Source organism: Grosmannia clavigera, assembly GCF_000143105.1.
Source record: "Grosmannia clavigera kw1407 unplaced genomic scaffold GCSC_97, whole genome shotgun sequence".
NCBI classification, from domain to species: Eukaryota; Fungi; Ascomycota; class Sordariomycetes; order Ophiostomatales; family Ophiostomataceae; genus Leptographium; species Leptographium clavigerum.
The window spans coordinates 810,761-822,223 of NW_014040560.1; the positions used below are offsets into that span (position 1 = coordinate 810,761).

Genomic DNA, 11,463 nt, shown 5'->3' on the forward strand with positions numbered 1-11,463 from the left:
GCTTTGGAACTTCCACACTATGGACGGAAAAAGACACAATGCGAGGTATGTCATGCAGATCTCGAACACTTCATTATTTATTACATCCCCCTCCACCTTTAGATATATTCCGCCCGTCTCTCCCCCTGCTCTTGCTGATTCGAATGCTTGAACAGGGAAAATATTGCACTCTTCGGAGACTTCAGGGACTTTGGAGAGGTCTTGACCCTGGACGAAGTCGAAAACGAAGATGGCGGTAGCACTGAGCTCGACTGCTGTGCAGGTGGCGCGCCTGTGGAGATCTTGAAGCCTTCTCCAAGAGCTGGATTCGTTTGATGCCTCTCCTTGGAATAGTTTTCCAGGCGGTGTCTAATCGACCATATCGACTTGCTTTGTCGCACGCTCGCGGGTTCGGCCTCTTGTGGCTGCTGATAATGTGGCTGCGACGCAGCCGCGTCTCGCTGGGTCCAATCAACACGGTGCTCGTTCGCAATCTGCGGATCCACAGGCATTGGTACGATCGACCAATCGATCTTTTGCTCCATGTCACCTTCTGTCTTTGCTCGATTTGAAGACTCCTGTTCTGGCGACATGATTGAGGGTCCTTTCTGGTCTCTGCTGTTGATCTTACTCATCTCTGGAGACACGGCTGTCGTGCTGTTGACCCATTCCAAGACTTTCCTATTGTGCTTGTTGCCCTTATCGCTGCCCTTGGGGAAAATGAGAGAATCTTTAAAAGCGTGCTGGGTGGCGAATGGAAGCTGGCCCTGGGGATCTGATTCTTCGGAGAAAGCATCTTTACCAGACAATGCTGGTACTGATGACACCGTGTTGTTCTCTCGATGCGGTACGGTATGGCTTCGCTGCCGGTGCAATGAGGTAGATCGCCATGGGCCAGAGACTGTCGTTGTTGTAACAAACTGCTGAGCTGCTTGTTGGGGCACGTACGGCTGTGAGAGGCCAAGGGGGGCCGGATCTGTGTTAGCAGCGACCGCAGATTTGGAAGAAGAAGGCTCGCATATGTGGCGAGCTACAGATGGCTGGGATGAGATGGGCTCAGGAGCGCTCAACTGTGACATGTGCAAAATTCGCATCTTGGCGACCAGCTCGATTTGTGCCGTTTCTGTTGACGGCAATCGGTCGAAGGTGTCAGTGATCGTCCTGATGCTGACAAGATTGTCCGAATTCATGGCGCCAGCTGCGGCGAGCGCCTCTGTCCTCTGTTGCTGGACAAAGACGACATGAAGACGACGCGACAGCTCAATGGGATCCACGGGCTGGCTGCGTCTCCTCTGTGCTCTCGACCTCCGGGGACCAGGCTGGACGGGTACTGTCTTCTGTGAAGGCGGCTTCAATTGTTGCCAATGTGGCAACGTTTCCATGGTGGCTGTTGTGTTCATACTGCAGCGCATGCCTTGAATGCAGGTAATCGGAGGATAGAGCCGAGGGATGGGGGAGACAATAGACATGTGGAGTGGAAATGTGGTTGAGCGGACAACAGACGGACGAGAGAGGCTCCTTTCCCCATAAGGCCAATGCCGCCGAGCAACCGGGTTTGGTGTTGGAGGAATATATATATATATATGGAAGGAGAACAAAAATAAGTTCCTTCTGGCGACCGGAAGTGAGTATTATGTATAAATGCATGAGAGGCTCCAGAGCTCAGACCAAACTAGCAAGGAAGGAGCAGGGTATCGAGAGGCAGAATCCGCATTATCGGCTTTGCATACTAGCAAGGGCGGCCCACACCGCGTGGAATGGATAACGGCAAGATGGTTAGCCTAGTCCCTGGAGGGCATACGTGCATAATCTCCAAAATGTGGAAAAGAAAAGCCGGAACAGGAGAGGGACAGAGGGCGTAGTAAAGCTAGAAAATGTATTAGCAAGAGAGGGGGCACGAGACAAACGCAAACTGCCGCCGGCGTTTGTCGGAAGCTTTGCCGTGACAGAAAGGTTACTTGGTGGACGGAGGTGGGGATCGTCATGCTGTGGGAAGATGAGGGTACATCCAAAGCGGATCGGAACAGCGCAGCGCCGCAAATGTCTACGACATACGACACACTGGCAAGCCACGAACCGGCAGGACGAGACACGGAATAGAGAGGTATGGTGGCAATCATATCGATGTTGGGCTTGCAGAGGTCCATCACCCGACAGCTTGTGTTCGGCCCTAAGCGAAATTGGGATAGTCTCTACGACGACAGAAGCGGACTAATGTACGAGTATGAGTGAGGGCATTTTGTGTTTTTTTTTGAATAGCATGAGAGGATTGCGGGGCAAGTGACATGCGGGCGGTGAGCCACGTGATGGCTATTAGGCATGTTAGCGTTGGGCTGGACCAGAATGAAGAAGACATTGCACGTAAATTGTCGGCAGAGGTTTGCGAAGGTCCATGTTCCGGCAATAAGCTGCATTAGTCCTCGAGGACTTTGTTCAGGGGCTATGTGTAGATCACGAGAAGTACCGGTCAAGAAAGGACCGCGGCTTTCATATACTCGAAACCGTACAAAGCACGGAGTACGTCGCATTCGTCAAGGCATGATGTACTCCGTATGGGCTTTGTTGTCAGTGGAAACAAGGTGGCGATGCCAGACTCCTGGACCAATGGAATGATACCTACGAAAGGGACCCGTTGCGAGAGAATGGGGGCTGACGACTTGTTTGTTTGCAGCTCTTTGAGCGGTCCCCACGACGTCGAGACAAGAACTGACCGAAACGACGCATTACTGAGGACGTGCTGGATTTGGCAAGGTTAATACTTACTGTCTTTAGCGTATCTCGTGATTGGAATGTACATACATAGTGGAGTAATCTCGATAAGATAAAGTTTTTTCTGCCATTCTTAAATTTTTAGAAGCACAGATTGTTTCGACCTCCGGGCAACGCAAATACAGAGCGTGGATCTGTAGAACTTCAGACCCAGTAAGAGAGACGCCACAATGTCGTCATCCATGCGAAACGCCGTCCAGCGGCGCTCCCATCGTGAGCGTGCGCAGCCGCTGGAGCGGAAGCGGCTTGGCCTGCTGGAGAAGCACAAGGTAGGCATGACGAAACTGCTGTGTGCCAGGTGCCAGCTGAGACTCTTGTTGAACGTCTTAAGTGCTAACGATTGCTTCAAGGACTACGCACTCCGTGCCAAAGATTGGTCGAAAAAGAAAGCAGAACTCCAGCGGCTTCGCGAGAAGGCGGCCGAACGTAACGAGGATGAGTTCTCGTTCAAGATGTTGTCACGCCAGGGCCCGAGCTCTGCGCTGATGCGCGGCAGCGACGAGAAGCGGGCGCGGAACTGGGACGGCACAACCCTTGGAAAGCGCGAGGGAAAGACTTTGTCGATGGACACGGTGCGGCTGCTCAAGACGCAGGACGCGGGCTATATCCGGACGGTGCGGAATGTGGTAGCCAAAGAGGTGCAGGCTCTAGAGGAGCGGGCAGAGACGGCACGGTCGTTTGTGGGGCGGGGGCTGAACGAAAACGAGGAGGAGGACGGGGACGACGAGGACGCCGAGGTTCTGACCAAGGCCATGCTGAAGGCGAAGCGAAAAGCCAAGATGACCGGCACCAAGATTGTTTTTGCCGAGACGGCAGCGGATCGCGACACGGCCATGGTGGAGGATGAAGGGGACAAGGAGGACGAAGCGGAGGACGAGGACCAGACCAAGGGCGAGGACTCCAAAGAGAGCGACGCACAGCGCAAAGCCGAGATGGCAGCGCGGCTACAACGACGACTGGCAACGGCACGAATGCGGCTCAGAGCACTGACGGAAGCTGAGCAGGAGCTGGACATGCAGCGGGCACGCATGGCCAAGACGGCGACGGTGGACGTGATCACGCGGACAGGGAAGCGGATCAAGATGCGGGAGCGGAAGCGGTGAGCCGGTGGCGGAGCGAGGGCATTGTATACCAGCGAAAAGCATGATGATCATAAGGAAATGGAAATACGTAAGATAATTCTAACTCTATGGACAAAGGACCCCCAAACGGTCCAGCATGCTCATGACTGCTAATGTGTGAGAAAGCCCCTATAACGCCCCAATTAATTCCGTTTACGCCGTACGCCAATGGAGCCCGCGTCCGGGGAAAGAGCGAATGAGAGAAAGGGCAGGTGCAGACGAGCGCGCAGAACAGGAACGCAGAGCAGGAGCACAGAACAGGAAAGTACAAATAATACATAGCCGACCTAGTGACAGGAAGCAGGCCAACCAGGGAGCAAAACTGCCCAAAAAAATAATGACCGAATCTCACAGCTTCTCGTTCGTGATGCAACGGAAGAGCGTGCTGACGATGGCGATGACGGCGCGCACAGCGATGGAGACGCACCAAAAGCAGAACTTGAGCAGAGCAGCGATGAGGCGGAAACAGCCGGGCATCTTTTCGTCGTCGTCAACCCGCCGGCGCCTGTTCTTTTGGCGTGACTTGTTTCTGGCGGAGCTGCTGAGCTCAAACGTCTTGCCGGCCAGGTCGATGCTGGTCTGGCTCTCGAGGTCGAGGTCGAGCTCCTCCATGCGGCCGCGCTTCTTCCCGTGCTTCTTGTCCTTGCTCTTCTTGCTGCTGCCGTTGTTGTCGCCGCCGACGGGGCCGACTAGGTTGCTGAGCCGGCTGGAGCTCCTGTGGCCGACGGCAGCAACAGCACCGCTCACGACGAAATTGACGAGGCTGCTGCCGCTGCCGGCGGTGCCGCGAGCGGTGGCCGAGCCAAAGGACGGACGACCGGGGGGGATGCCGATATCAGCGGGGGGCGGCGGCGCAAACGAGCCGACATGGGCAAAATGGTCGTCGCCATGGGCGACCAGCAGCAGGGCGGCGACAACGACGTCGACGAGGTAGGCGGCATCGATCTTGCTGGCGATGGCGGTATCGATCTCGAGCCAGCCAGCACCGGTGCCATCACGAGTCAGGCGGGCGAGATGCTGGGGCGACTCGAGATGCTCGAGCGTGTAGGCAGTGCGGCTCCACGTGGCGCTGCGCTCGATGCCGACGCAAAACGGCAGCGCCAGGACCGGGTGCACGAGAAAGAAGCGCGCCGAGTCATCGTCCCAGACCAGCCGGGCACATTCACGCTCTGCCGTTGCCACTGTTGCCGAGCTGCCGGGCTGCTCGAGTGCCATGCGCGCCGCCTGTTGTGGGTACAGCAGCGCCACGAGTCCATCGCTCGGCTGGTGTCGACGCGCCTCTTCCTCGAGCGTGGTCGTCAGCGCTGCCTGCCAGTGCTTGCTGGCGTCGTGCCGCGTGTTGGTCTTGATCTCGGCCGCCAGAGCGGCTGCAGACACGCTATTCAAGCCAGGACCAGTGCCAGATGATCGGGTGGCGCTGCCACTCCCCGACGGGACGCCCTCACCGCTCGCAGACTCGTCCAGGCTGCCCCGACGACTCCCACCGATAAGTCCTCCGGCTGCTGCTGCGGCTGCTGCCACCAGCGCATCACCACTGCTGCCACGACGGCCCCGACCGCTCTCCGGCTTGAACGGCCGCGCCGGATCGTGACGCGACAGCGTCACATACGCCGACATCGACGTTGGATCTACGCGCATCCGGTACAGCGGCTGCTGGCTCGCTGACGACAACCGGTACACCGGCGCGTCCTTGTCGCACGTCACGTGCATACAGTACACCCGCCCCTCGGAGGGCCCGGCCTTCCAGCCGTTGGCCACCTTCCAAAGGCTGCGCAGCTCCTCCGTCGTCGACGCTACCGGCAGCGTTGGTGCCTCTCGCCCGCCGCCCATTCGTGGTACCGGCAACGCCTGTCGTACCGGAGCGACGGCTGGTGGTGCTGGTGCTGGTGCTGGTGCCGGTGCTGGTTTTGGTGTTGGCGCTGGCGCTGGTACGGCTGGTGGTGGGGGAGAATACACGGTCGGCGGTGCCAGGGCTGGGCCGCTCGTCTGCAGGGTCAGATGGCGCCCATGTGGCTTCTGGCGTGGGCCCTGAGGCTGGTACAGATACGGGTATTGGTTCTGGCGCTGGTGCTGCTCGTGTGCGCTGTCCAGGTCCATCTGCTCGTGCTCCTGATCGTGATCCTGTTGCGTGGGTGAGTACAGAGGCCGGCTGATGATGCCGCGAGGGATGCGACCCGGGCTGGTCTGCGTGGGATAGTAATCCTGCTGGTCGAGTGACAGCTCGGGATTGTACTGTGGGAAGATGGAACGGAGGGCTGGCTGGCTTTGTTGTTCCTGCGGCTGTTGCTGTTGCTGTTGCTGCTGTTGCTGCTGTTGCTGCTGTTGCTGCTGTTGTTGCTGCTGCTGCTGTTGTTGTTGCCGTTGCTGTTGCTGCTCTTGTGAGAATATCCAACCATAACCTGCGGCAGCTGCCACTGACGACGGCCCCGGTAGAGGGGGCGGTGGGGAAGCGTCAAACGGTGGCGGTGCGTCAGGGTCATATATGGACAGACGCATCTTGGCGATGGAGCTGCGTGAACGGGCGCTGCCGCTGCGGACAAGCGTCTGGGTATCATACTGGACAGCCTCAGAGCGCCAGGGAACGTCAGCCACCGGGGCAGGCCGCTCTATCCGCACCTCAGCCGTGACAGCCTCGCCGACGGTCGGATTATGGTCTTGGGGCTGATCTGCGAGCGACCCGGGAGACACAGGAGAGGCGGGCGAGACGGCCTGCTGTTGCGTTCGCACGGGCTGTGATCTCGAGGGAGGCCGTCCGGTGCTGGGAAAGAGGGAGAAACCCCCGGCGGGTGGTGGTGCCGACGCGGACATGATGTCTGCTGCTGGGGCGAGATACGGAGAAGAGACGGAAGGGAGCCCTGGGCGGTGAGGTGATGCTGCGTGTTGCTGCGAGTGGACGTGCTGCCAGTGTCACCTACGCATCGGGAAACAGACAGCAGAAGGGAGAGAGGCGGGAGACGGGACGTCTGGACTTTATGAGACAGCCGTTCTCATGCGAGAGAGGAAGCAAGCAACCGGACAGAGCCGGCCAGCACGAGGACTGCTCATCGATATTTTCCCCTCGCTGCCGCCAGACTGCCGCCGACAGCCAAAGCCCACAGGCTGCATCTTCTGGCCAATGACGCCTTCTGGAAGACAGATGGGGTGTCGAATAGGGCAGCCTCCCACCATTGCCCTTCTGACCGGGTATGAGAGTTTTTTTCTTTTCCTCTTCTCTTTCTCTCTTCTCTTCGAAGCTGCAGTACGGCGTAAGCGCCGGCCAGGGGGTCGAGAATATGCGGCCTTGACAGCACAGCTGCAAGAGACGAGTAGTAGCAGGGGCACTGGTTGGGTGGTCTTGGGCCACTACGGCGTCTCCACCCGCACCTTGGCGACCGCTGGTTGGACGGACAGGGATGTTTCCAGCGGGAGCGCGGGCGACTGTGCTAATTTTGGGGTTGCTGGACTGTCCAGGCTGCAGAGGGGCCTGGCCAATGGCAGGCCGCATCACCTGTGCGCTGTAGACGCCGGGAAGGAAGGAGGGGTAGGCTGGGGAGATGGGCCTATCAGAGCGGCCCAGCCAGCTTGCCGCCCTGCAGACTAGAATAAATGCCAATTCGCCGGCTGTACGAGTTCTTTCCATGTATTATCTTACCTCTGCAACGATGCAGGCTCAACGCCCGTCTGGCACACGGCGGTCAGGACGGCCGGGGCTTCCGGCGAAGCGCTGCCAGCATCCGTGCATGTGCGAGTCAGCCCGGCGGGCGCTTCGATATGTGTGGTCTATCAATGGGCCTAGGTCTGGCCTCGGACTGTATGCAAAAGGGAAATAGCAGAACAGGCCAAAATACATGCAAAGTGTAAAAGATCGCGATCTATGTGTCCTCTCGGTTCCTTGGGTGTGTTTTCTCTTTTGTTGGGATACCTGGGTAGATGTCTCCATGGCCGTCGACTATTCTTCCTCCTCACTCGGCTCGTCCTCGTCATCCGGCTTGTCCTGCTGGAAGATGGCGACCTCGGCGAGCTGCAGACAGCGGCGGACGGGCAGGCCGACGACATTGTCGACGCTGCCCTCGATGTGGTCGACGAGAAGCAGGCCGCCGACGCCCTGGAGGGCATAGCCGCCAGCCTTGTCGGCGCCCTCGCGCGTGCGGACGTACGCATCGATGACGTCGTCGGTGAGGCCGTCGGCCTCGCTGACAAACCAGACTTTGGTCTCCTCGGTGTGGGCCTGGATGCAGTAGCCGGGATGAGCGGCGTCGCGCCGCGGACTGAGCACGCAGACGGCCGTGAGCACCTGGTGCACGCGCGTGTCGCGGAGATGGCGGAGCATCTTGGCATGTTCGGCGGCCGACCGCGGCTTCTCGACGATCTGGCCGGCGCGCGACGCGATGACGGTGTCAGCAGCGATGACGAGCTCAGGGTCGCGGACATCGCCATGGGCAGCAGCCGTCACAGCATTCGCCTTGGTCGCGCCCGCGGCCACGGCCTCCTCCTGGGCCACGAGCGCCTCCTGGTACACGTGCATGCACTTGCGGCGAGCCGTCGCGGCCACGTACTCAAACGGCCCATACACCGCCTTGGGCAGGTCCTCGGGCGCCGTCGACGGCCAGATCTCCAGGTGTGCCAGCCCGATCTGCGCCAGAAGCGACCGCCGCCGCGGCGAGGCTGACGCCAGGATCACCCGGTGCGTCCGCAGGTGGTGCAGGATCGGCAGGCTCATCGGTGGCGGTGCTGGCAGCAGCGACCGTCGCTGCGACAGCGTCCGCGCGTGCGATGGCCCCGGCGACGTCCTCTGTGCTGCTGTCGGTCCCGCCAAGGGCCCGAGACCAGATCCCACCGGTGACGCGCCCGCAAACATCGACATCGGCCGGGCGGTTGGCCGCGTCGTGCTGACCGCCGAGTATTCGGGCGGCGCGTCGGCAAAGCCAGACGCTGCCGCCGGTGCCGCCACCGCAATGGCCTCTTTCTCGCTCATCGTGTGTCCAGAAAGTCAGAAATCCAAGACGGCTGGGTCGGTGCGGGACAGCTCGGTCGCGGTAAGCTGATGCGGTTGGGCTGTGTGGACGTGTGTGAGAAGAGAAGCTCAGGAAGCTCAGGAAATAGGAGACTTGCTGAGACGCTATCAATTAGGGGTGCTTACATATACCAAGTCCCCGCCCGAATGCCCAGACGCATACGTACGACGTAGTCAGGGCCTGTCTGGTTTAGTGGGTCGACCCCAGCATTTTCGTAGAGCCCCTCCCCGCTGTTTTTCCGTTTAGTGGACGCATCATCACATGCCAGCTGGCCCTCTCACCAGGACGCGACGAGACAGCCGCAATCCAAAGGAAAACCAGAAGAAAAAGAAATGTCGTCGCCGCGAGCGTCATCGCAAGGAGAGTTTGATGCCAATGGTGCTGCCATTGACGACCGGCCGCGGCTGACGGAAGACGAGAAGAAGCAGAACCACATTGCGTCAGGTAAGAGAGAGAAAGATACGACAACGAGAGGAAGCACAAAGACGACAAGACTGACGGCCGGCCAGAACAAAAACGTCGACAGGCTATTCGTGATGGATTTGACCGCCTGACTGAGCTGGTGCCCGGGCTGCAGGGCCAAGGCCGATCCGAGGGGCTGGTGCTGAAACGCACCGTCGACTTTATCCGGGCCAATCTGGATGAACGCCAGAAGCTGATCCGGCAGGTTGAGGCCAAGGGCGGCAAGGTCGAGGACTACCTGCGGGTGTGAGGGAGAGGAAGAGGGGGCGGAGTGTTTGTGTTTCTATGGATCAGAGTCGTGATACTCTCTTCTTTATTTCTTTATTTTTATTTTTATTTTTATTTTTATTTTTATTTTTCTCTACTCTGCATCTATTGGTACGTGCTCGCCTTTTGCAGCAACAGCGCCAGCAATTCCTCCGGCTTCATGTCGACCGACTTCGTCGACCGTTCTGCCTGCTCCTGGACGGGGATGCCCGACAGGTCGACGGCGACAGTGCCGCGCGCCACGTCCTTGGGTCCGACGACCACGACGGCCCCGTAGCCCTTGGACCGGGCCTCGCGCACCTTGAGGGGCAGCGTGCGTGCGCTATCGTCGAGGTCGACGGCGGCGAGCAGCGTCGGCGCCGAGAGGGACCCGAGCGGGACGTCCTGCGTCTCGGCGGTGCCGTTGAGGACGGCCTGCACGTGACGAGCAAAAGCGACGACGGGCTCGCTGTCGTTGACGGTGAGGACGGCGACCTGGCGCGGGTTGAGCCAGAAGGGCCAGCGGCCGTCGTAGTGTTCGATGAGGAGGGCCATGAGGCGCTCGACCGAGCCGAGGACGGCGCGATGGATGAGAACCGGACGCGCAGCTTCGACTTCGGCTTTGGTCTTGGGCACCGCCTCCTGGTACGTCAGCGCAAAGCGCTTCGGCAGCTGAAAGTCGAGCTGCACGGTGGCCGTCTGGTGCTCCTTGCCGTCCGAATCGCGCAGGACGACGTCGATCTTGGGCCCGTAAAAGGCGCCGTCGCCCGGGCTGACCGTCCAGGCAGAATGGCTGTGGTCGAGCGCGCGGCGGAGCGCATCCTCGGCCGCGTCCCAGTCGTCGGCCGTGCCGATGAGATGGCCGTCGAGCGGCCGCGTCGACAGCACCAGCCGGTAGGGCCCCAGGCCGAGGACGTCGTACGTGTGGCGCACAAAGTCGAGCGTCGCGCGGATCTCGGCCTCGACCTGATCCGGTCGGCAGAACACGTGACCGTCGTCTTGGTGAAAGCGCCGGACGCGCGTCAGCCCGCTGAGCGCGCCCGAGAGCTCGTCGCGGTGCAGCGGACTGAAGTCGGCGTACCGGATCGGCAGGTCGCGGTAGCTGTGGCGCTGCGCCGCAAAGATGAGGCAGTGTCCCGGACAGTTCATCGGCTTGAGGCCGTACTCGTCCTCCAGGTCCTGGGGACCTGGAGTCGCGCCTCCTTCGCCCCGCCGCTCGCCTGTCGCCAGCGACGCGCTCGTCACCGTGAACATGTCGTCCGCATAGTTCTCCAGGTGACCCGACTTGGCCCACAGGGCCTTCTTGTAGATGGTCGGCGTGATGACCTCCTGGAAGCCGTAGCGCACGTACTGCTTGCGCAGAAAGTCCACCAGCCGGTTGAAGACGCGCGCGCCATTGGGCAGAAAGATTGGCGACCCAGGACTGTAGATGGACGTCGTGAAGAGCTCCTGCTGCACCCCGAGATCGCGGTGGTCGGGCGGCGTTTTGGGTGGCGGCCGCGGCCCTGCCGCGTACTGGCGGAGCAGAGTACCAGCGACAGGACCGGAAACAAAGCGCGGCCGTGACCAGGACCAGCTTGACCGAGGGACAGACGGTGAACGACCGGCAGAGCTGGACCACCGACGAGAGGAAGCCGGAAACTCGAGTCGGTGCGGGACGGACGCTCGCAAGGTTGCAGCCCCACGCCGAGAAGCAAGCATGGCGCTTCTGCTGTCTGCAAGGCCGAGCAGTTCTCGTACTCGAAAAAAACCGACAGGAAACGGACGACGGGGACGCGCGCGAGCTGCTGGTCGGCTCTTGTCGATGTTTTTTCGACAGCCGTTGAAGTCGGAGCTGAATGGACCACTACTTCTGGGACCCACTTCCAGACAGGTGACTGGCGCCTGCACGC

General features: G+C 60.1%; 5 protein-coding genes across 5 annotated transcripts; 2 read left to right on the forward strand and 3 right to left on the reverse strand.

Moving 5' to 3' along the window:
- Positions 1 to 98: 98 nt before the first annotated feature.
- CMQ_4279 (uncharacterized protein) lies at positions 99 to 1,361 on the reverse strand (the record flags this gene model as incomplete). The annotated part of the gene is made up of 1 exon (XM_014312435.1): positions 99 to 1,361. The coding sequence occupies one exon, from the start codon at positions 1,359 to 1,361 to the stop codon at positions 99 to 101; it is 1,263 nt and encodes a 420-aa protein (XP_014167910.1).
- A 1,557-nt stretch (positions 1,362 to 2,918) lies between these two features.
- Positions 2,919 to 3,851, forward strand: CMQ_4563 (u3 small nucleolar RNA-associated protein; the record flags this gene model as incomplete). Its single annotated transcript, XM_014312719.1, has 2 exons — positions 2,919 to 3,017; positions 3,099 to 3,851. The coding sequence occupies 2 exons, from the start codon at positions 2,919 to 2,921 to the stop codon at positions 3,849 to 3,851; spliced, it is 852 nt and encodes a 283-aa protein (XP_014168194.1).
- A 366-nt stretch (positions 3,852 to 4,217) lies between these two features.
- CMQ_4777 (acetylserotonin methytransferase-like protein) lies at positions 4,218 to 8,823 on the reverse strand (the record flags this gene model as incomplete). The annotated part of the gene is made up of 4 exons (XM_014312933.1): positions 4,218 to 6,724; positions 7,035 to 7,408; positions 7,501 to 7,612; positions 7,815 to 8,823. 4 exons carry the CDS (start codon positions 8,821 to 8,823, stop codon positions 4,218 to 4,220), a joined length of 4,002 nt encoding a protein of 1,333 aa, XP_014168408.1.
- Positions 8,824 to 9,195: 372 nt separating this feature from the next.
- On the forward strand, positions 9,196 to 9,575 carry CMQ_4662 (helix-loop-helix DNA-binding domain containing protein; the record flags this gene model as incomplete). Its single annotated transcript, XM_014312818.1, has 2 exons — positions 9,196 to 9,307; positions 9,373 to 9,575. 2 exons carry the CDS (start codon positions 9,196 to 9,198, stop codon positions 9,573 to 9,575), a joined length of 315 nt encoding a protein of 104 aa, XP_014168293.1.
- Positions 9,576 to 9,697: 122 nt separating this feature from the next.
- On the reverse strand, positions 9,698 to 11,272 carry CMQ_4846 (threonyl-tRNA synthetase; the record flags this gene model as incomplete). Its single annotated transcript, XM_014313002.1, has 1 exon — positions 9,698 to 11,272. The coding sequence occupies one exon, from the start codon at positions 11,270 to 11,272 to the stop codon at positions 9,698 to 9,700; it is 1,575 nt and encodes a 524-aa protein (XP_014168477.1).
- Between the last annotated feature and the right edge of the window lie 191 nt (positions 11,273 to 11,463).